The sequence below is a fragment of the Typopeltis vanoorti genome, chromosome 3 (assembly GCF_054136105.1).
Source record: "Typopeltis vanoorti isolate ZY-2024b chromosome 3, IOZ_Tvanoo_1.0, whole genome shotgun sequence".
NCBI classification, from domain to species: Eukaryota; Metazoa; Arthropoda; class Arachnida; order Uropygi; family Thelyphonidae; genus Typopeltis; species Typopeltis vanoorti.
The window spans coordinates 43,966,313-43,991,928 of record NC_143551.1 but is presented as its reverse complement, the minus strand read 5'-3'; the positions used below and the strand labels follow the sequence as shown (position 1 = coordinate 43,991,928).

At 38.0% G+C, this 25,616-nt stretch overlaps 1 protein-coding gene across 1 annotated transcript in view; it reads left to right on the top strand.

Moving 5' to 3' along the window:
* Positions 1 to 25,616, top strand: part of LOC150108087 (multiple PDZ domain protein-like) — an 859,697-nt gene that overhangs the window by 681,763 nt on the left and 152,318 nt on the right. The window contains exon 25 of the mRNA XM_090415962.1: positions 13,878 to 13,972. Coding sequence (XP_090272088.1) covers positions 13,878 to 13,972 — 95 coding nt within the window. The remainder of the gene's footprint in view (positions 1 to 13,877; positions 13,973 to 25,616) is intronic.

The window sequence follows — 25,616 nt, the reverse complement described above, 5'->3', positions numbered from 1 at the left end:
ATCTACAGCTGATCTTGTTTTAACCACCCACCTATGGACTCAAGCCATAGAGAAACTCGCATGGTTGCCCTCGTCATTTCAAACGCATTTGATTTGGTTTGGCACAGAGGCCTACTTCACAAACTGCCATCCTATGATCTGCTTTTCTCACTCTGCAACTGGATTGCCAACTTTCTCACTGATCACTCACTACATGTCATGATGGATGGTTTACTCTCCTCAGATTTCCCCACCAATGCAGGAGTACCCCAGGTTTCTGTTCTTTCCCCCCACTCTCTTCCTCTTTTATATAAATGACCTGCTCTCTCAGACTTCCAATCCTATCCATAGCTTTGCCAATGACAGTACACTCTGTTTCTCCTTTTCATTTGACAAACTTTGTAATGCTCAACTATTAGAATCCTCAAGATCTACCATGACTAGCGACCTGAACTTAGATCTCCTAGCTATATCCCATTAGGGCAAGAACAACCTTGTTAACTTCATTGCCACTAAAACTCAGGTGTGTCTGATCTTTCGCAAGAAAGAGCTCACATCTTCCCTCGCCGTTACCTTCAGTAATATTGAGTTACCCAAACACAATGAGATATCTCTACTTGGACTGACCTGTACCTCCAATATTTCATGGCACAACCACATTTCAACTATAACTTCTGCAGCCACCAAAAAACTTGGTGTACTTTTTTGCACAAGACACTACTTCACACCTTCACAGCCACTAACTCTGTATGTTGAGAGTTTATTTTTCACTTTGTTAGACTATAATAAGTTTAGTTTAATCCTTTTTCCAAGTGTGAGCAAACAACGTTTGTGCCTGAAAGCATCTTCAGGACTGGGGTAAGGTAGTGCAACATCAGGCAACTCGTTGAAAAGGTGGAGAAAGATCTCATCACTCCTATCTCAGTATCTCCCATAATGCAAAGCACATCTCCTTGCGGATATGTGTGATGCTATGCATTAAGGCAAAGGCCACTACCCATACCGGTTTCGACCTTTATTGAGATAGAATGAGAGTTCGTGTCTGTCATCATCGGCCTTTGGAGTATAAAGATTGCTGAGGGTAAGCAGGTAGTAATAGGGGAAGTTAAAGAAAGGTAGAGTAGGATAGTAGGAGGTAAAAAGAGGCCTCAGTCAACCTGTTTAGCTGTGTAACCCAGAGGTTGTGGCTGAAATGTCTGTAAAACATAATCTCCTTACACCTGTTCGAAAAAAAAAAAACTTGAAATTTACATTTCATTTTACCCAGAAAAACATAACTTTAGATTACATTAATCTAGGTGACTGGAGACGTCATCTCGTAACCCCCTAAAGAAAAATGTTTGTTAAAATTTGGAACTTAGATTATTCTTAAACTATACCTCATCATCATCATCAAATTCCTCCCATGTACCCTCAAGGGGTGTATAGGATATGACAGTACTACATGAAAATATATTATCATTACTAACTTCCTATCTACAATTTTCCTCCAAATCAGTCTGTTACTTGTCAAGACTCCAACATTATCAGATCTTATATTTCTATCGTCTAAGGCACTTTGTACTGTATCAATCCACCTATATCTTGGTCTTCCTCTGGGTCGTTTTCCTGCCAACCTGGCAGAGAACACTTGTTTTGCCAATCTTTCCTCTCCCATTCTATCTAAGTAACCATTCCACCTGAGACCAGCTCTGCTAACACATTCCTGGATGCTGACAATGTCAAGTTCTTTCCTAATATCCTCATTTTTAATATGATATTGCCATTGATGCCATCTGTTCACTCCTCTAATCTTTCTCAGGACTCTCATATCTGCGGTCTCTAGTCTTTGGTCAAGTGTTTTACTTCTGACCCAGCTCTCAGATCCATAAGTTAAAACTGGTTTGAACACTGTCATGTATACAGCTAATTTAGTGTTCCGACTAATTTCTCTCTTATTCCATATGAATTTATTCAATTGACTTCCCACCATACCAGCTTTGCTGATTCTGTTGTCTATTTCTATATTTAATTTACCATCTTCACTAAAAATCGTGCCTAAGTAGCTGAAATGTTTTACTTGTTCCACAAGTTCTCCATTCACAACACAGTTGACATTTTCAATGATTCTGCCTATTTTCATTGTCTTTGTCTTTTTGTAACCTTCATACCATATCTATTACAACAGCTATTCAATTTAGTCAGAGAATCTTGCAGACTTGTAGCTGATTTATTTAGAAGTATAACATCATCCGCATAAAGCAAAGAGCTGACATTAACATCTCCAATTTTGATATCATGTTTAATACCACTTTCCTTCATAATGTGATCCATATAGATAATGAATAACAGAGGGGATAATGTACATCCTTGTCTCACACCAGATTTAACATTAAACCATCTTCCTGTACTTCCTTCAATTCTAACTGCTGACTTACAACTCAAATAAAGACTAAGTATTGCTTGATATAATGCCCCATTGACACCATATAACTGCAGCGTATTGAATAGCTTCTCTCTTGGCACCTTGTCATATGCCTTTTCCAAATCGACAAAACTTAAATACAGATCTTTGTTATCTTCCCATGCTTTCTCGACTATTTGTCGTAAAGTGAAAATCTGATCCTGACAAGCTGGATTCAGGCTTCTGTTTGGCCTCAATCCAGCTTGTTCTTCACCAAGCTTTTCTTCCACAATTCTTCTCAACCTTTTCTCAAGTATACTTGCATAGATCTTGCCAGGAACACTCAGTAGGGAAATACCTCTGTAATTTTCACATTCAGTTTTATTTCCCTTTTTATATATGGGTACTATGAGAGCTCTACTCCAATCATCGGGAATTCGTCCCTCTGTCCAGGCTTTCTGAACTATGCAGTGCAACCACTGTAAGACTCTTATACCACCGTACTTCAGCATTTCTGGTCGAATATCATCTACTCCTGCTGCCTTTCCACATTTCAAGCCTTTGATGGGTTTTTTCTACTTCAAGTATGGATATGTATACCTGACTGCATGGCTGGTCAGTGTTTTTTATCACTGTGCTATCATCTCTGCTTGTTTCATTTAGCAGTTTTTCAAAGTAATTACTCCATACTTCAAGGATATCTTTTTCTCCTGTTTTCATTTCACCTTTATCATCTCTAACTCCTTTTACAGCACTCTTTCCTCCATTCCTAAGCTTCTTCAACAACCTCCAGAATATTTTGCCACCTTCTTGATATTTATTTTCTATATTCTTACCAAAGTCCTCCCATGATTTTTATTTAGCTAGTTTTACACACTGTTTAGCTTTCATACATTTGTCTCTGTATTCTGTAAGAGTAAAAGCTGACTTATTTGCCAGGAACTTTTGATATGCTTTCTTCTTTTCCTTCACTGCCTCTTTAACTTCCTGTGTCCACCAGGGAGTTCTGATTTTTTTATCCTTGCATACAACCTCACCACATGCATCTCTGGCAGAATCAATCAATGTTTTCTTCAGAGTCTGCCACTGAATCTCCAAGGTTTGATTCCTGTTCTCAAACTCTTTCATTTTCTTTTCAATAATCTTTCTGTATTTTAATCTACAGTTCACATCTGAGAGCTGCTCAACTTTTATTCGCTTTAAAACTTTCTTACATGTCATTCTTTTCAATATGAAATTCAATTTTATCCTGCTCAAGACTAAATAGTGATCACTTCCAATTTCAAATCCTCTGTACACTCTGGTGTCCTGCACCAGGGAGAAAACATCACTATCAACAATAACATAGTCAATGAGACTTTTCTTATTCCTAGCCTCTTCTCTCCATGTGAATTTGTGCGCATTTTTATGTTGAAACATGGTGTTAGTAATAACCAGTCCATGTCCTGAGCAGAAATCCAACAGATGTTTGCCATTATTATTAGCTTTGCTCATTTCTCCAAATTTTCCCAAAATATTTTTGTATGTCTCACAATCGTTTCCTACTCTGCTATTTAGATCCCCAACAAGGACCAACTTTTCCTTTTTCATTGTGTCAGTTGCTTTTTCTAAAGCGTCAAAAAATTCCTCTACTTCTACCTTAGTAGAACCTTCTGTGGGACCATAGGCACACATAAGTCTCATTGTCCAGTTCCCCATTCTGATATTTGCCCACATTACTCTACTAGAGACTGACTGCCTTTCAAGAAGAATAGCCTCGTATTTTGTGTTGAATACTATGGCTACGCCTTCTTTTCCTTGATTGTCATTGCCTGAATATCACATTTTGTATTTATTGCTCAGAAAGATCTCACCAGTTTTGGTCTTTTTTGTTTCAGTCACCCCTATTATGTCAATCTGGTACTTATCTAATTCCTCAGCTAGCTCCATTTCTTTGCCATTCAGGCTTCTTACGTTGATAGTACCGATCTTTAACTCTGGTGATGTTGAGTTGGGGTTTGTTTTCAGATTTTTTCCAGTAGCTGACTTTTTGCTGTTCGTCCTGGTTCCCTGGCGAAAACAATGTAAACTATACCTTGCAACTGAAAAAAAAATAAAAAATAATAAAAAAAAAAAACTGGGATAGCGGGATCCAAAGGTTGAATTACTTAAATTACTCCGGCGTAATTTAAGTAATTCAACCAGAGAACCTCGAGTTGGGGGGAGAGCCCGGCCTGAGTGATGCAGCCCACAAGGAGCTGCACCGCCTCTCTGTAGGCCTTCGCCGCTCGGGTTCTCAGGTCTGCCCCATCCTATGTGGACTAAGTGTGAATACACAGAAACAAAACCAAGAGAAAAAACTTAGAAGCAGCTTTTTTTTTTTTTTTCCAATGCTTATAGAAATGGGTTTTTTGGATCAGGAGGATATTTATTTTGTGCGTTAACATTAGCTTCCAGATAGTGCTTTGCGCAAAAGGGTTGCGTAAACCGTTACTGTTTAGAGTGGCAATTTTAAATTCCATGTTGGTATTTAGAAGAAGGGGGGTTTTCATCTGTTTGTGGGTCTACGTGAACCACATCTGGTTCTTCGTCAGAGCTGTTTGTACTATTTGCATCCGTATCAATAACGAGGTTGCCTTATTCCATATCCGTGTAGCTGGCAATGTCCGTTCCGTGGTTACGTGTTTGTGGTTCTTTAGGTTCCTTTGTCACCTGGGGAGGGTTTCCCGTCCTTGTTGCATCTATGTCAAGGGGCTCTTTCCCTGTTGCTCCACATTGGCCTGTAATTTGGGTGTTATCTGATTCGTCCTCTGATGACAGTAGGCTGCTTTGTTTAGCTTTTTTCTTTTCCTCTGTTTCTATTTCTCTTGTGCGCTTTGTTAGAGTGCTGGTTGTGACAACTTCTTCCTCTTTTCTGCACGTTTCGATGTTTGCAATCTCGATGTTGGCGGTTTTGTCCTTCGTGTGGCGGGTTGCCTTGGGTATCTTACCCATTGGGGTTTTTGCGAAGGTTATGTTTTCTGCTGTTGCCCCTTTTTTGACCTGATGGCGGAGCTCCGGAAAATCGCTCCTTGGTAATGCCTCAGGTTTTCCCGTGGGTGTAGCCCTGACTGGTGTTATGGTCCCTCCAATTACTTCTGAATGCGTCTTGTGCGAGCATGTGTCAACTTTGTTGGTCAAGTCGCCACATTGAAGACAAGGTTCTTTGCAGCTTTCTAATTTGTGCTTCGTTGATTTGCAGTTTCTACATTGTATTCTCGGGCAATCTGCCCTGAGTTGTTCAGCAGAGTCACATCGAAAGCACAATCTTTTGATTCCCGGGTAGTTGACCATAACCCTTGTTTGGTCCAACTTAATGAAGTTGGGAACATCTGTTTTATATCCATCTGGATTTCCGCTTCTCCTGTTTTCCAGCCTTTGTATTCTGTGTGTTCAATCGCTTTGATATCATGAATAAAAATAATAAAATTTTTATTATTTCACCCCATTGACTAAAGAATTTCTTGATGTTGGCTTCGTTCTCCAGGTATTCTAGGGGAAATCTGGTTATTTTTAATGTTTTGCATAGACTCCCTACTAAAAAAGGCTTGATTGTTTGTCTCAAACAAGGGAAACCCTCTAATTTTTTTCTTGTTTGGTCGTTTTTGACCACAATTTGAAATCTCTCCTTCGAGTACGGTGTGAAACCGTATATGTTATCTGCTCCTACTGTCTCTATCAGAGCTCTCACTAACGCCCGCTTGTCTGAGAGCTGCTTGACCTCAAGACCGAGCATCCTAGTTCTGGGCAAAAAAAAAGTGGCATTGTTAAAGGAATTCCTAACTACTGGCTGTAGAGAGGGAATGTAAAGGAGGGCAAAATCGAGGAATGCTGGGCGTTCCTTGCAGCAAGCAAAAAGATACTGGAAGGGATAGATAAAACAACAAATAAAGATAAAAGGTCTTACCAAGGCTGGGGGTACTACGGTAGAACCTGAGCATGGAGCTCTCTATTCGGGCCGCTAGAACTGTATCTTCTTTTGGACTGGGAGGCACAGGCTGTCTAGCTGATCCTTTGGGTAGTGCAACACCAAAACGCTCTTTCTCTTCGATCTGGAACTGGAGCTCTCCTTTAGGTCCTAGTTGTTGAGGCCTCATAAGTGGGAGCCAGGCAAGGCAGGACTTCAGTCGGAGCTCTCTTTTCAGTTCTCCTAAACTGTTGCTGGAATCCACTGGAACAGGTTCGAAGCAGGACTGGAACATGTAGCTCTCTCTTTTGGGGTCTGGCAGCTTGAGATCTCGTCAGTGGGAGCCACTGACGAGATCTCAATAAAGGTCGAAACCGGTATGGGTAGTGGCCCTTGCCTTAATGCATAGCATCACGTATATCCGCAAGGAGATGTGCTTTGCATTATGGGAGATACTGAGATAGGAGTGAAGGGAGATTTCTCCAATTTTGCAACGAGTTGCCTGGTGTTGCACTACCTTACCCCAGTCCTGAAGATACTTTCAGGTGCAAACTTTGTTTGCTTACGCTTGGATAAAGGATTAATCTAAACTTACTAACTCTATACAAAGCCCAAATCTGCCCAACAAAGGAATATTGCTCCCAGGATGAAGTACTCATATCCTCTCTGAGATTGCTTGATTCTGTCTGGAAGAGGACAGTCCGGCTAACTAATAATTCCTCTCTCACAGACATTGTTTCTACTTTGTGCCTCTTCTACAAATACTTCCATGGACCAACTCTGCTGAATTGGCCACTATTATTCCTCCACTCTCCTTCAAAATCATTAAAACGAGAGCCACTGCTAACCAACACTCTTGTACAATCCATCTTAATACTCACTGAACAACTTCACTGCCTCCTCTTTCATCCCATCTACTTCTGCCCTTTGGAACAGTCTCCCCATTCTGCCTTCCCCAAAGATTACAACCTTCAGCTGTTCAAGCAAAATGTGAACACACACCTTCTTCTATTCCTGTTGCCCACACACGGCATTAATGTGATTTGATCAGATATTTAAAATAAAAAAAAAGTTATATTCCCAAAACAATAGAGGTGATTATGAAACATTTTTCTCCACACACTATTAGAAGAGAAGCCTCACATAGAAATTGCTATCCAGTATTTAAGGCATTTCTCATACCTTAAATAAAGTTTATATTTCATCAGGTTTCAAGCCTATTAATTCATTAGTTCTGTAATACCATTTCCTAAAGATAAAATTCCACCTCACCTGCTACTTGAAGTCTATTCAGTTCAAAGTAACTGCAAGTTATTCTGCTTTTGGCAGATATGTTAATCTGTTTCTATATGCTTTTCTGAACATCAGTCCTACATTACCTTCAAGAAATGCAACAAATTGGGTGTAATATGGAACATGGAATTACTAATGCTAGCCACAGGGTCCTTTGGAATGATGCCAAATTACTACATAGATATTCCCATAAATGTGAGCATCTCTTTAAAGAAGGTTCCAAAGTACTTCTGCATTATCCAAATCTTAAACTTAATGATGGACTCTTCATACCAAAAACCTGGAAAATTATTATTAAGAACTATACTGTTTAATTATTTAAGTTTCTATCACATGCACACACACACACACACACACACACTTCATTTTTTTTTTAATGAGACGTACACACAGTTGATTCTAATAGTATCAGTTTTTACCTTGCTGTCTTGCAACTGCATGTAAGGAGAGATTTTAATTAATGTTTTTAATTTCCAACTGTATTACACTGATGATGATCTACGATATGTGAATTAAAATATTTGTGGTAAATCTGTCTTAATTAAATGATTTTTTTGACTGTGTCTACATATAACTTTAATAGAACAATAAATAATGCTAGTTAGCCCTTAATTGATATATTAAGTTCTAATATGTCCAACGTGTTGCCTATATTTTCCTAATTTCAAAAAAGGATTTTATTGTATATTGTTACACCCTGATAACAAAGAATGTAAATATTTCAGTTATCATGGTGTAACAAGAAAATAAAAATATAAAATCCTATGTAAGTAGCTAATACAAGATATTTAAAGACAGAAAATATGCTTGCATCCAAGAAAATTAATTATTGCAGAAATTGTTTAACTAAATAATAAAAAAAGGGATTCTTATTACAAAAAAAAAAAAAAGGGATATGGAAAAAATAGGTTAAGTAAAACAAAGAAGATTAGAGATGAGAATTTGTATGTGAGAGGCTAGTTTAACACTTGAAAAAAAGGAGATTAAAATATTCAAGTAAATTCTAAAAGGGGGATTAATTTAGTATAGAGGCTAGCTTAAAACAAATGGCGATCGCTCAAGGTCAACTCCCGAAGTGAGACGTCGTCACGTGAGAGTCGCGTGCAAGGGACCGTAGCATGTTTTGGGCAGAAAAAACACGACTTTAGTTGGTGAATGAGATCGACTGTAAATGAATTCAAGAAGAGATACGATAGATATTGTTTTGATAGTATGGAGTCTCTCATGATGAGTCTACTGACTCCATGGAGATACCCATAATAATAATAATAATAATTTGTAGATGTCATTTCAGAGATGGAAGGCTTCATGCTCTATAGGTGGGCTGCAAGAAGTGGTGAAGGTGGGGATTTTTTTTGGGTGATAGTGGACAGTACATTGTAGTTCTAGGGTCACATTGCAAAGGTGGTGATGATGTGTACAGATTTGCTGCTCTGTAAAGAGGGCATCAATAAGTAGATGCAAGGATGTTATTGTTTTATTATTTCTCTGTATAAGGTATTAATCAGGCTGTACCTCAAGACCTCTGCACAAATTTGGTTGCTTAGTCTTTGTGATAGTATAGAAGTCCTAGAAAGGTTGCAAAGCTGTGTAACTAAGATACTTTTGGTTAACTAAGTTAATTATAGAATGTCGGCTCTGAGGATATGTTGGTAGTGTTAAATTACTGAGTCTTGTGAATAATAGAAAGGAGTGACATGATAACATATTATGTCACTCCTTTAACACAAAAAATTCTGATCTAAGTCCTGCAGACACAGTACTATTCTAAAGGAAATTCACTATACCAACCTGCCATGTTACACTTTTCCTGAACTTCCTACAAATTTGCTATATTGTGTCCTTTCTTTTAAGCTTACACAGCGATCTGAATGCATTTTTGAAAATTATGGAGACAACTAGCGTGTTTGAATAAAAACTTTAGTTTAATATAACTAAAATCTACATTCGACTTTTCGACCTTTATGTCACGGTCATCTTCTGGAGCATACAACTATACACAGAAAACAAGCTACACACTACAATCAAACTGGTTTGTTAAAGATACTGACCAACCACTGCAACAATTGTTGGCCTGACCTCTGGTGAAAAAAAATCACAGGAATCCATCCAATCAGAAGACCTCCCCGATAAACACCAACACCATCAATGAACAACAAACAAGGGAGACAAGGAGCAACCAACCACCAGCAAGCAAGAACCATGTGATCAAGCTATCAAGCCACTCCCTGAACAACAGCGAACTTACGCTACTGAATAAAGGACTTAACTACTCAATAGCACCTAAAAAGGTAAACAAATTGGATTTTATATACCACATAGAAAGAGGCATCAGGTCCCTACCTAACAATATAGCCGATAAAATACGATTAGAAACCAGTAATGTCCTGAACACTAAAAAAATCATACAGAACAATCTCAAAAAAACAGAACTAGCAGCAATTAAGTCATTAAAAGCTAATCAAAACATAATAATAATAACGAAATCGGATAAAGGCAATGCCACTGTTGTCCTTGACAGGTCAACATACGTATACTTCAGATGAATCAACTAATAGCCAATAACAACACATATAAGCTGGGTAAATTATAACCCAACAAAAAGGATAAAGGATAAAACAGAGAAACTACTCAAGTCCATCACTTCTTGGCCACCAGACACGCTTAAAAAACTCAAACCCCCACTATGCCTGCCCCACCCAGAATATATGGGGTTCCGAAAATACACAAACAAAATGTGCCTCTTCAACCAATATGGAAGGAATAGACAGACCCAATTACCACTTAGCCAAGAAATTAGCGGTAACATTCAAGGAGTTGGTAGGTCATCCCCCCCTCCTAAATAAAAAACACATAACACTTTTTAAACAAAATTAAAAACATAACACTGGACAAAGACAACTTATTAGTCAGCTTCGATGTTTCTGCCCTTTTCACTAATGTCCCCGTCAATGACAGAATTCTCCTACTACAGAATAAATTTCCACCCGACATTACGGCCCTCTTTGCCCACGTACTACAATCCGGTTACTTCGTGTGGCAAAACAAATTTTACCTACAAAAAGAAGGTACAGCCATGGACTCACCACTATCCCCCCCCCCAATCACTAACTTCTACGTGGAAACCTTTGAGCAAAGGGCTCTTGATTCTGCCATGCTAAGACCACCGACAGTCTGGCTTAGATACGTTGAACATGTGTTCGTGATCTGGCTGCACAGGTGACAAACGCTAAACACATTCCTTAGCCACCTGAACAAACAACACAAAAGCATACAATTTACCATCGAAATCGAAAATCAAAATTCGCTCCTGTTCCTAGACACACTAGTCACACGTCTTCCTTCAGGCATTCTATCCTTCACGGTCTACCGAAAACCGACACACACTGGCCAATACATACATGCTAATTCATACCACCACCTGTTGTTTATTATTTTAACGGTATAATAGAACACTGAAACTAAGTAAATAATTAATTTATTAACTTGATGCTGATATTTCACTGGTGTTATAACCAGCATCTTCAGAGCACAAAAACGCTGTTTGTCACAATACGCGAGACTAAAACAACATGGTGTACTTAAACAAAATTGTAGCAGCAACACAAAGACTAGTCCTGATTTTGGCGCCCTCTATCTGAAAAAAAAAAAGCTATCATATATTACTAGAGTCCTAGAAAAGTGCTAGTTTTTTCTTAATATGACTGTCTCCCAGATCTTCGGCAAGTTAATACAGCCATATTTGTTGAGATTTGGAGTGTGTTTTAGGGCTTCTGTCACCTCTAAGAACAATCTCTCTGATTTATACAGGTTTCTGTGTAGTACTTTTGTGTTTTTCCAGTTGATCCTGTGTGCAGGGGTATCCAGAGCATGGTCTGCTAGGCCCGACTTCCCATAATGATAATTCCGGACTTATCTTTTATGTTTGCTGATGCGGATGTTCACAGTTCTTCCTGTTTGACCGTAGTAGGCTTGATTGCATGAGCAGGGTACTTGGTAGACTCCTGGATGTGATAAAGGAGGAATGCTGTCCTTGGGTGAGCGGATGAGGGTGGCTAATTTGCTACATGGTCTGAATGTAGTGCGTAGTTTATGTTTATTGAGAATTCTTGAGATCTTTTCGGATGTGCCTTTAATGTAAGGGATGGTGACTGTTTTGTTGTAGTTCTGTGTGGTGGATGGTGGGAAGGTGCTCATGCAATCAAGCCTACTACGGTCAAACAGGAAGAACTGTGAACATCCGCATCAGCGAACATAAAAGATACGTCCGGAATTATCATTATGGAAAGTCGGACCTAGCAGACCATGCTCTGGATACCCCTGCACACAGGATCAACTGGAAAAACACAAAAGTACTACACAGAAACCTGTATAAATCAGAGAGATTGTTCTTAGAGGCGACAGAAGCCCTAAAACACACTCCAAATCTCAACAAATATGGCTGTATTAACTTGCCGAAGATCTGGGAGACAGTCATATTAAGAAAAAACTAGCACTTTTCTAGGACTCTAGTAATATATGATAGCTTTTTTTTTCTTTTTTTTTTTTTTTTCAGATAGAGGGTGCCAAAATCAGGACTCTAGTCTTTGTGTTGCTGCTACAATTTTGTTTAAGTACACCATGTTTTTTTAGTCTCGCGTATTGTGACAAACTGTGTTTTCGTGCTCTGAAGATGCTGGTTATAACACCAGCGAAATATCAGCATCAAGTTAATAAATTAATTATTTACTTAGTTTCTGTGTTCTATTATACCGTTAAAATAATAAACAACATGTTCGACGAACACATAAGTCTGTCCACACATACCACCACCCATCACAAAAATATGGAGTCATTAACACTCTTAAAAACAGAGCTACAACAATTTGCTCTGACCAACATGGCCTTTAACAAGAACTAAAAATCATCAGCGACACATTCATAAATAATGGCTATGACAAAAATACTATTAATAAAATACTCCATAAAACAACAACAAAAACGAATCTAGATTACAGTAAACCCATAGCCATCCCATACATTAAAGGGTTATCAGAAAAAATCAACAGAATCCTACAACATTATAACCTCAATGCCACCTTTAAACCGCCCACTAAACTTAAAACCATATTCAACTCCTCTAAGGATCCTCTCCTCCCATTAGCACATCGTGGAGTCTATTGCATCTGCTGCACCTGTAACTTACCATACATTGTTGAAACAGGAAGGACAATCCCTATATGCAAGAAAGGACACATTAAATATAACCATTATGGTGAAGCAGGCCTCCCAGACCACGCGCTCAACACCTTACACCAAATCAACTGGAAAAGCACCCACTCTTTACACCACACAAAAATCTGGTTTGAAAGGAAATTTAAGGAAACCTGCGAAATCCTGATAAACCACCACCCAAATATCAACAACAAAGATGGCATGAAAATTCCAAGAATCTGGATGGCACACATTCGGCCTACCTAATATATAAGATCCAGCATAAGTCAGGACTCTAGCCAATCTTCAACTAGTATTAGAAACCATTCCATACCAATTGGCTGGAATGTACAAGTATAATGATGATGTTAATATATGTATATAGATAGATACTTGTTGTTGCACTCAGTGTATTTCTACAACCAACATATAACACTAATAATAGGATTCTAGCGTTGATGTATAATTTTTTTTTTTTTTTATTGTTGTAGCGGTTGGTCAGTATCTTTAACAAACCAGCTTGATTGTAATGTTGCTTGTTTTCTGTGTATAGTTGTATGCTCCAAAAGATGACCTTGACATAAAGGTTGAAACGTCGAATGTAGATTTTAGTTATATTAAGCTAAAGTTTTTATTCAAACACGGTAGTTGTCTCCATAATTTTCAAAAATGCATTGCTATATTGTGATTTAGAAATGATAATCATATCAATTGTTGGATTAACTTCCAACAGAAATGACAAAGGTGAAATTGCTATCAATTAAGGTTTATTCAAACTCACTGAAGTTTTGCCTTTCAGCCCTCATTTGCAGTCATGTGATCTCTTCCAGGATATGATCTGCATATTTTGCATTCCAGTCATGTACTTGTTTTCATGAGTGGAATGAAGCTCCATACTTGGCATCTATTCTATATATACAGATGTTTCCATTTTTTTTGTTCATTTTTTTGTTAAGTATCTATAAATTACTGGTATTATTTACTCCTCTGATAATAAAACACTGGGGTTCAAAAATTATTATTAAATGTTGGGGATTACTATACTTTTGTTATTGGCATTAGGAGCTGTATAAATTTATAGAAATTTAACTAATATCTTGTTAGGTAAATGGCAGAGTATTATATGGCAGATGTCATCTTAGTGCCTCAGCTGTAATTAAAGGACTCGCATGTAAAATATACAAGATTATACTTGTCAGGTGAGTGTATAATACAATATAGTATACTTCTTTTTTTTTTTTTTTCATCTGTATAGGTTATAAATTATATTATTACATGTGATTATGAAACTCAGGTTATATTTAAGATAATCACAGCTAATCATTCTATGAAAGGTCACATATTACACATTATCACTCATGTTGTTTAATTGAATAAACATGCCTACACGTAATTATTATTGTATGGGAAATTCCATGGAGTCCATGGACTCATCCTGTGAGGTCCAAACTATCCACACGATCTATCATACCTCTCCTTGAACCCACAACTGACACTGACAACCCATTCATTTACAACTCTCCAGGCTAAAATTCTAGTCCTCGCACCCCTACTAACCATGCCTTTACTCAACTTTGAGGAATGATCTCTTGTTATGTCTCCTCTAGCCAACATTTATCCTGCATCAATCCTTTAAAACCCTTTAAGTAACTTAAATGTTTCTATCATATCCCTTAAAGACAAAATAAATAAATATATTTAGTTAATAAGTTACCACAAGATCCACTCCATCATCTGGACCATCTTAAGGTCTACTGCATCCCTTTCTCCTGCAAACAATCCTACTTTGGACACTCAAGTAGAACAACAAATATCTGACTGGAAGAACACAAGGACTATGTCCATTACCTGTAGTACAGCTGTTCTGGAGTAGCAGACCATTCCATAGATATGCATCACCAGATTCAGTGGGGGCTACCCTCTTAAGAAACAGATTGCCAAAGCAATCTGTATGATAAAGATGGCTTAAGAAGGTGAGCGAAGATTTTGAATGGTATGCTAGCAGAGTTGTGTGAGGAGGAAGGGGTTTATTTTGTGAATTTGTGGGATGAGTTTGAGGGGCATATAGAGCTGTATAAAAGAAATGAGCCACTTGGAAAAACTGTTGCTGCAAGAGAGAATGACTGGTGTGAATGTAAGACCTAAGAAAGCAAGAGGTGTTGTGGAAGAGTAGGAGAGTAAGGTAGGCAAGTTTGTGAATCGAGAGGTGAGTGGTGCAAGTAATGAGCATAAGAGAGAAAGAACACAGAGCAGACAGGGTAAGGGGGGGGGGGTGGACAGGAGGACATTGCATGAAACGTGTAGATGATGGTTTCAGATGTATATGCGTGTGTGTGTGTGTGCCTGCACACATGCAAGAAAGGATTAAAACAGTCAAGGATGTGGGGGTGATATTTAGGTTTGAGGAGGGATGTAGTATCAGTTATGATACATAGGAATGGATAGGAGAGAATGTAGAGAGTCATATCCGAGAAGTGGGGTTAGTTGGATTTGGTATAGAAATGTAGTCTTTCAAAAAGACAGACAAAGCAAACAGGGAGAAGGAGTTGTGCCCATCTAGCATGGAGATGCCAGGACAAATACTGACAGTGGTTTTGAAGTAGTATAGTGTGAAGTAGAGGTGGACAGGATGAAATGTTTAGTAGGGTGCTGCTTTACACCTGGTAATGTAAAAGGCAGTGAAAAGGAAATGTTTAGACAAATATTTCTGGCTAATAGGAAAAGGGCGATCATTATGGGCGATTTCAATTGTGCTAATATAGACTAGAATAAAGAGAGAGCACCAGGAACCAAAGATAATGAATTTCTTTAGTTTTTAAGGGAATACGACTTTAAGCAGTACGTAACAGAGGCCACACGTGGATCGAGGTTGGATTTGAAAATATTGTAGAAAATCAAGTGCCACATCATCTCCATTTGGTGAAAGTGACCATGAATTGATCACTTGGTTAGTGGTGGCCAGCCTTATCAAGAATTTTGTAAGAAAAGAATTATATGTAGAACTATAAGACAGGTGATTATAACAAACTCAGGAGGACAGCTTGCAGCATTACCAAATGAGTAATTGCATGGGAAGGAAATCAATGCTACTTGTTCTTTACTCACGAATTATCTGATAGAAACAATTTCTGAGAGTGCATTCCAAAGGTCAGGAGATTAAATAAGGCAAGTGTGAAATGGATGACTCAAGAGGTGAAGCACTCAATCTGAAAAAAAAAAGGCATTGTGGAGATGGCTCAAGATGAGTGGAGATAATCAGTAATATGAGAAGTACAAAGAGCCAGCAAGCAAGGAAGGTGAATCACTTAGTAAGGGTCAAAAAGGTGTGGTATGAGCAGCAGTTAGCTAATTACTCTAAAAGGAGTTTTTTTTATGTGGCCAGTAGAAGGAAGAATTATTATGGGAGGACGATGTTGGTCAGTGATAATGAGAGAATGATAAATACTCAGGATGATATAGTATATGTGTTAAATGAGCAGTTAATTCCATTCTTGTGATTGTAACATAATGCAGAACTTGAGAGCAGTGGGAATGGGGGGGGGAGTAAACCACTGGTGGTCAGTGAGCAGGAAGCATATGAGGAATTGAGTAAACTTGATGTCGACAAGTCTGTGGGACCTGATGGTATATTGCCGCATGGCTTGAGGGAATGTTCCGGGGAGTTAACAACACCCTTAATGTACATTTTCAACATGAGTCTTAGTTTAGCTCAGGTCCCAACGAAATGGAAAGATGACAAAATTGTTCCACTTCATAAAGGAAGTGATAAGACTAAAGCTTTGAATAGTATGATCTGCTTGTCTGGAGTTGTGTTCAGGGTGTTAGAGAAACTAGTGAAGATAAGTATTCAGAACTATGGACAGCAGTAGAATTCTCTTTAATGAACAGCATTCCCTGCAACTTCTATACTGTGGAACAGTCTTCCTCCTGTTGTGTTTCCCAAGGAATGCAATATACAGTCATTTGAATCAAATGTAAACGAGTTCCTCCTTTCCCAATCCACTACCCATACAGAGTACTAATGTATACTATAGGTTGATCAACCAACCTCTTTGTGTATGGGTCAACATTAAAAAAAAAAAAGCATGGGTTTACTGAAGGAAGATTGTGTTTTAACAATTTGCTTACTTACCATAACAAGGCGACAAATACATTGGACAAGAAGGATGCATATACAGTAGTATATTTAGATTTTGCAAAGGGTTTCGCTAATTACCACATGAAAAACTAGTAGTTAAATTGGGACAGGTGGGTGTTGAATAGTAGATTAGTGCATTGGATTAGAGATTGGCTGTCTGATGGGTATGAACAAGTTGTGTATGAAGGAGTGATATCCCAGAAGGGGGAAGTCACTAGTGGTGTGCCCCAGCATTTTGGGGACATTGTTGTTTAATTTGTATCTAAATGACATTGGAAATAGCTTAAATGGAGATATATACAGTTGTTTGCAGCTGATGCAAAGCTGGTGTGAGTTATGAGAAGCAGAGTAGATGTAGCTTTGCAAGGGGACCTAAATAGACTGTCTGAATGGGTGAATGTTTGTGGAGATGTCAATGTAATGTTACAAAGTGTGAGGTTTTAAAATTTGGGAAACACAGATGGGATGCAGAGTACAGGATTGGTGGGGATATTTTTGAAGAGGTGGAGGAGATGAAGGATTTGTGGGTTGTGGTGAATAGGGACTTGAAATTTCATGGAAGTTTTGATAAAATTATGAAGACGACACAGTGGATTATGGGAATGATGCAAAGAACACTGACATATAGAGGTAAGGATGTTTTCATTCCATTATACATGCCTTTGACCAGGCTGCATACAGATTACTGTACACTGATTTCATCACCAGGTTTTCAAAAGGATAATATATTCGAAAGCATTCAGAGACGATTGACTTAGTTGGTTTCTGGTCTCTGGAATATTATTATTATTATTATTATTATTATTATTATTATTATATATATTATTATTATTATACAAAGACCCATCGAGGAAGGGCACTTACTCTACAGCTCTCTGTCTCCACCACTCAATTCACCAACTGCAATGAACAGCAACAACCACTACCACAGTATTTTCACAGACTATCACAAATATCCATGCCCACTGTGGGATTTGAACCCACAGCCTTTTGGCTGGAGAGCGGATATGCTAACCACTCGATCAACCAGGAAGGCTTATGGGGACAGATTGAGAGAATGCAAATTACAGAGCCTAGTGGATAGAAGAAAGAGGAGAGACATTTAAGTTGGTAAGGGATAATTAGCGTGGATGAGATTTTTCATAAAATATCCGGAGATGGGGAGAATGAGAGGCTCCCTGGAAGCTATATAAGGTGGGTGTGAGGAGTAGATTATTTGCATGAAGAGTGGTGGGTGATTGGAATGTGTTGCCTGAGAGTGTGGTGAGTACAGGGACAGTGAATGCATTTAAGTCAAGGTACGATGACGTGTGCATGTAAGAGTGGGACCTCCCATGAGGATTCTTGACTCCATGGCAGTCTGATGATGATGATAATAATAATAATAACAGATATAAATTGGAGAGACTTCTCTAGACTTTGCCTGAGCATTAAAACATACAGCAGATCTCAACAAATTTAGCTGCCTTACTATATCTAAAATCTGGGATACCACCATCATCATCATATCTTCAGCAAGTTTCTGTCATTGTATCTGTAAAGGGATGTTCAGCTAAACTTCTTTGGCCCTTGTCCTGATAATTTATATTTTGAGGAAAGAACTCACAGGAATGCAAATAATGTATGATAGTCCCATTGCAAGGATGATGCAAAAAACTGATGTGTCTAACTACTAAAATTATTTTCCACCATTCATTCTCTTCTGTCTTTGCTTTACTTTATTTTTTCACGCTTCTTTTACACCTATGTCAGCAATTTTCATATCTTCTCTCATTGTGTATTTCTGACCTTGACCTTTCAAATCATTCGTGCCAGCCAAGACGATCAATTCTTTTATTACTCCCTCTTTCTTGCACTTTGATACTTTTCCTATTCACTTTTTCTTTCGTTCTTCCTCAAATCTTAAGACTCCTCTTAACTTAAGGCACAATTGTTAGATGTCATCATATTGTTAGGTATCTCAGTTAGGTCGTGACTGGTTTGCAACTAGTTGGCAACAGTGATCATGCCATTCTTACCTAGTAAGTAACTAAGTATATAGATGTTCCAATTAGGAAAGGTCACACGTTGAACTGCAAAGCTTGAAATTATGACAAACCCAAGTGAATACTACATTCATTCCAAAGGTATCATTTACTGAATGGCATGGTTTTCAGCAGCACATGCAGAGCTATGAAAAAATACTGAAATTGTGCAGGTATCCGAGTGCAATCCTAGAATTCAAAAAACAAATAGGGCAGGAATGAAATGGTAGTGCAACTTTAATAAGGAAGAGATCCATAAGAGGGGGAATGATCTGGAAGGAATATCACGAAAACATGAAATATATAATGCAATAGCTAGAAGAATTTAAAAGTATTGTATGGAAAGCAAAGTTAGAAGAGAAGTATGAAAAGAATTTTGATGTGCAGGCTAACGGCAACTTAGAAGAATTTATTATTATACTGCAAATAATAGAAAGAATGAAAGTAGAAGAGTTAATTTACTAAATACAGAGAGTATACACTCATGTCTGAAAGAGGTGCAGTTGTTTAGATAACGAGCATTCACTTCACTAAGATTTGTCAACTGAACCTGGTGCATGCAGTATGACACACTACACTTCATAAAGAGATAGCGAGGTGCATGAAATGAGGTTCTAGAGCTGGTGTATGATGTGGATAAGAATTTGGCGATAAGGACAGATGGATGGATATCAGCGCATATACTAAAGGGGTGTTTAGAAGACTTCTTGGGCCCTTGTCCTGATCATTTATATTTTGAGGAAAGAACTCACAAGGATGCAAATAATGCATGATAGTCCCATTGCAAAGATGATGCAAAAAACTGATGTGTCTAACTACTAAAATCTCAATATCTCTTGTGAAGATTTTAGAGAAGTTGGTAAGAACTTACATACAGAAATAGGTTGATAGATATGCTGCACTTTTCTAGGAACAGTATAGGGTTTGTGCTAAACATAAACTTCCTTTGCAAGGAACAGTATAGGGTTTATGCTAAAAGGAGGTCATATCTGAGTTGGATAGAGGGAATGGATTCACTATGATACTGTTGTTCTTTGCTGAGGCATTTGGCAGGATACAGCATGAAAGCATTGTATAAATGAGAAGATATAGGATTGGGTGGCCGAGTGGTTAGTGTATCCGCTCTCCAGCCAAAAGACTGTGGGTTCGAATCCCACCGTGGGCATGAATGTTTGCGATTGTGGAAATACTAGTGGTGGTGGTCGGCGGTAGATGGCGTTGGTGTAGTTGCTGTCAGCTGTGGATGAGTGGTGGAGACACAGTTGTAGAGTAGGTGCCCTCCCTCAATGAGTCATTGGACTCCCTGGAGGTGTCATGTAATAATAATAATGTAAACTATTGAATTGGATAAACAGGTGTCTGACAGATAGGTATCAGAAAGTGGTATATGATAAAGGGAAGTGAAGCTATCAAATTTAAGGTGACCAGTTGTGTTCCCCGGTGATCAGCCCTTAGACTATTGTTCTTCAATCTATAATTTAAAGATATTGAGAAGGAACTAACAGAAGATATTAAATTAATAACTTACTGTGCAAAGATAGGCAGGACAATCATGGATGTTAATAATATGCAGCACTTACAGATTGACTTCAATAGACTGCAACTGTGGGCAAATGTTCAGTGATATTCTGATAGTAAGTGCTAAAATTATGCAATTTGGCATGATGAAATTTGCGGTGGCTCATTACATTTGCAAGCCTATGATTGGAAAAATTGATCAGGCTAGGAATCTTGGAGTTATGGTGGATGTGAAGTGGAGGTTTAAAGGTTACAGAACAAAAGTTGCAAATGCAACTCAGAAGATAATATTTTGAAACAAACAACAGCGTGTAAGAATAAAGAACGTATTTTGCCTGTTTACAAGGCTTTGGTACACTGTGATAGTTAAGAGATGATATTGGGATTATGGAATATGGAGTAGAACAGAAACATTGGACGTCTGTAATAATAATATCTACTGCTTTATTTGAGTATTGATTAAACATAATGCAAGTATGAAAATATATGACTTTTAGATTTTAGTGACATATCTCTGCCATGATTGTCAAATCACATTGTTAATATGACTGTGGTACTGAATAATACCATGTATTTTTAGAGAATGTGCAAAGAATTGTCTTTGCAATTGGCGTAGTTGTTTAATAGTGCCACTGCACAACTAATGTCAAATGAGAGGCTTCCTTTTCAGACCAGTCTGTATATCTGCTATTGTAGTTACGGTGTTTGGAAAGTTAGCTAAGCCTCTAATACAGGACTGAGCTGATGGGAATAGATTCTCTCTCTGAAAGTGGCAACTCTTTGAGGATATGTCAGGCAATCTGTCCTTGTAACATAAAATGGCTACTTTACTTTGTAAAGGAGAATCACATGCAACTATATTTTTAGATATAGTTGCATGTGATATAGATATAGATTTCAGATAGGTGGTTGGCTGTTTTTTATATCACTTTCACTCATGAGTAGCCATAACACCTATAACAGATAAACGCCATGTGTGGAGTATATTGCTTTGTGTACAAATTGATGGAGATTGGAATAGATAATGCTCAGCATTTAGTTTTTACCACCAGCATAATATTTATTATGTGAACCTATTCCACGAGGATTACAAAAACCAGACAAGGAGGGTGACTTGGTTGGTAAGGGTAGCAAAAGTGAAGTATGAGCAGCAATTAGCTAATGAAGCCAAAAAGAATCCTAGGGAGTTCTTTCGATATGTAACCAGCAAAAAAAAAAAAAAAGAATGATTATGGAAAGATGATATTGATTAGAGAAACTGGTATTAGAACAAAACTAATGCGGAAGATATAGTAGAGATACTTAATGAGCAGTTCATAAAAGTCTTTCATTCTTGTGAAAGTGACATCATGGAGAAATTGAGAGTAATTGATGATGGGGAGGAGAGACTGACTGTAAGTGAGCAAGAGATGTATGGGGAAATGAGAAAACTTGATGTTAATAATGCTGTGGGACTTGATAATATATAAGGGGGACCAGAAAGTAATCAATTATTTTTAATAGTTCATTTTTAGCTGATTGTATTTTTTTGAATAACACATAAAATATTAATTTTTATTTTTATTTAAATATTAGAATTACTTTTTATTTAAAAAAATTTTTTTTTTAATTTCAGATTATTTTTTTTAATATGGCGGACTTTAAAGTTGAAGAGCAGCATTTACGTAATTGTATGGTGTTTTTGTTTCACCAAGGAAAGAATGCTACCAAGGCTACCAAAATCATTTGCTCAACTTATAGAGACCTATTGAAGGTTAGCAAATGTCAGCAATGGTTTAGGAGATTTGCAGAAAAAAATTTTGATCTCTCTGATCGTCCTCAATCTGGAAGACCTCTTACTCTAGATGACAATGCTCTTAAGACTCTCGTTGAATCAGATCCAAAACAAACCATACAAGAAGTAGCAGAGAAATTAATTCATCATGGTCAACTATCCAAGAGCACTTACATAAGAGTGGCAAGGTTCTTAAACATGGTGTATGGGTACCGCATGAACTGTTAGACAACAATAAAGCACAAAGATGGACGATTTGTAATTCATTGTTGACCAGACAACAAAATGATCCCTTTTTGGAACGAGTCATAACTGATGACGAAAAACGGGTGCTGTATATTAAACGCAAAAAACAGTGGTGTTCTCCAAATCAAACTCCAATTCCAACACTTAAAAATGGACTTCATCCACAAAAGGTTCTGTTGTGCTTTTGGTGGGATATTCATGGAATTATTCATTACGAACTCATGGAACAAAGTAAGACTATCACAGCAGCAATCTACTGTGAACAATTAGAGCGACTACATCAAGCATTGTTAATCAAGCATCCTGCGCTTGTCAATCGAAAAGGGGTAATTTTGCAGCAAGATAATGCAAAACCACATTCTGCAAGAATGACTCAAGAAAAAAATTAGGCAGTTAGGATGGGAACTTCTACCACATCCTCCATATTCACTGGATATTGCCCCTAGTGACTATCACTTATTCAGGTCCTTAGAACATAGCATAAGAAATAAAACCTTCTGTTCGCAAGATGATGTACAAAGGAGTTTGATATAATTTTCTGCCTCCAAAGAAAAAACTTTTTTCAAAAAAGGAATTCTGAACTTAGTAGATTGTTGGAATAAGGTTATAATTAATGATGGCGATTATATAATTGAATAATGTTAATTTTTTCTTTAATAAAATTTATATTAAAAATGTAGTTCAAAAAATTTATTACTTTCCGGTCCCCTTTTTATCACCACATATTCTGAAGGAATGGAGTTGACATCTGCCTTGACATATTTTTTTAATATGAGTCTTGCACTATGTCGAGTTTCAAAGGAATGGAAGGAGGGCAAGATTATGCTGCTTCATAAAGGAGGTGATAGAACTCAGGCACCAAATTATAGGCCTATTTGTGTGTCAGGTGTTGTGGTTAAGTTGTTGGAGAAGCTAGTGAGAACTAGGATCCAGAAGAATTGGGTTGACAACAGTGGTATTACCTTTGATGGACAGGATGGATTTGCTAAAGGGAGGTCATGTTTTAGTAATCTACTTATTACAATAATGTGATGGCTTCCTTGAATAGAGGAGAGGGATACATAGTAGTATATTTAGATTTTGCAAAGGCTTTTGATAGATTACCACATGATAAGTTGATAGTCAAGCTAGAGCGGATGGGATTGTATATTAGATTACTGCATTGGATTGGAGACTGGCTATATATAGGCATCAGCAGGTTGTGTATGGGGGAGTAATATCCTGGAAGAGATAAGTCACTGGGGTGTGCCTCAAGGATCTCTTTGAGGGCCATTGCTGTTTAACCTGTATGTTAATGATATTGGTGAAGATTTGGATGGGAATATTCAGTTGTTTGCAGATGATGCAAAATTGGGATGAACTATAAAGAGTAGAGAAAATGTTGTGGCCTTACAAGAAGACGTGAATAAATTGAGTGAATGGGCACGGAAATGGGGATGCGAGTTTAATGTTGCAAAATGTAAGGTTTTAAATTTTGGGAAACAAAGATGGGGATGTAGAATTTATGCTTGGTCGGAATATATTGTTGGAGGCAGAGGAAATAAGGGATCTTGTGGTGATAGTTGATAAGGATGTGAAATTTAGGGTACACATTGCCAAAAGTGTGTCTGCGCAGTTAGCCTAGTGGCTCTGTGCTTCGTAACCATATGACTGGGGAAGGAGTATCCTAGGTTCGATTCCCGTCGACGATGTGAGGAGCTGAAGGATCTTCCTCAGCCGTAGCCAAGTTAGTCGGTCTTGGGCGTGGACAGCAGGATTTTTTACGCCAGTTTATCTGACGTTTTTTCATCGTGCAAGCAGGCAAGCCAGCCCTGTGAGCACACAGGGATACAGCCAGGAATACTTCGAGGCATAGGGGGGTGACCATTCTATCCTCGTATTTTGGTTACAAAATCCAAGTATGCTTGAAGGGTTGTGGGCCTTAAAAGGCCTGTTAAAGCCATTGAGATAGAGATTGCCAAAATTGTGAGGACAACACAAAGAATTCTGGGAATGATGCAGAGGACACTGACTTGTAGAAGTAAGAAAATTCTTGTTCCATTGTATAAGGCTTTGATTAGACCACACATAGACTACTGTGATCAAATTTGGTCACCTGGTTTACAAAAGGACTAAAAGATGTTGGAAACAGTGCAGAGGCAACTTACTAAGGTAGTTTCTGATCTTTGGAATGTCGAATACGAGGAAAGATTGAGAAGATGCAATTTACAGAATTTAGTGGATAGGAGAAAGAGGGGTGATATGATAGAGACCTACAAGTTAGTAAGGGGTTGTTTTAGGATCAATGTTATAAGATCAATCAATATAAGGAGGGTGTGAGCAGGGGAGTGAGAAGCATGTTTTGTGCATGCAGAGTTGTGAATGATTGGAATGCCTTGTCTGTGAGTGTGGTGTCTGCAGAAAATTTGAGTGTCTTTAAGGCATGGTATGGTATGGTATGATGAGCCATGTGTATAACAAAAGGACCTCCTAGATGCGTCTTTGACTCCATGGGATCTTGGGATAATAATAATAGTGAACTAAAAGGCTGTTCACGAGACACTGACTGGGCTTAAAATTTTAGAATTTATTAATGTTTCTAATATCTTTTGTACTTTTATTTATTTATTTTTTTTTTGACATAATCCAAAACCCCACTCTAGAAACCAAACATGGAAATTTTTCAAGGCACTTTGGGCCTCCAGTAAGCAGAATGGTGGTAGCATACTAGGCAATAAAATTCGTCTTCCATCACAAGACAGTCACAATCCATGTCCTCATGGAATATGAATCTGCAGATTGTTGATTAGAGAGCAGGTACTTGAGCCACTCAGCCAGTAAGGCTGGCGTTTGAAATCGTATTGAAAAGAAAAGTGGATAAGAACGTTTTACAAAGAACCAGATTTCAGAGGTGAACTCTACACTCAAATATATGGATATTATAGAGATACCGTGGAGACTCTAAATTTAGCTGGAGTGTCATGTGGTGAAGTTGTCTGCAAGCATGGAAAACTCAAAACTTCATAGTGGACTCTAGAAATTACAGAGGCAGTCATAAGAGGGGAAGGGAAATATTGAAAATTCTTAGCAAGCAAGCCACAATAAGCTCTGAAAGAATGCAGAAAATATAAGAAAGCAAAGCAATGTGTAAAAGTAGCTAAACA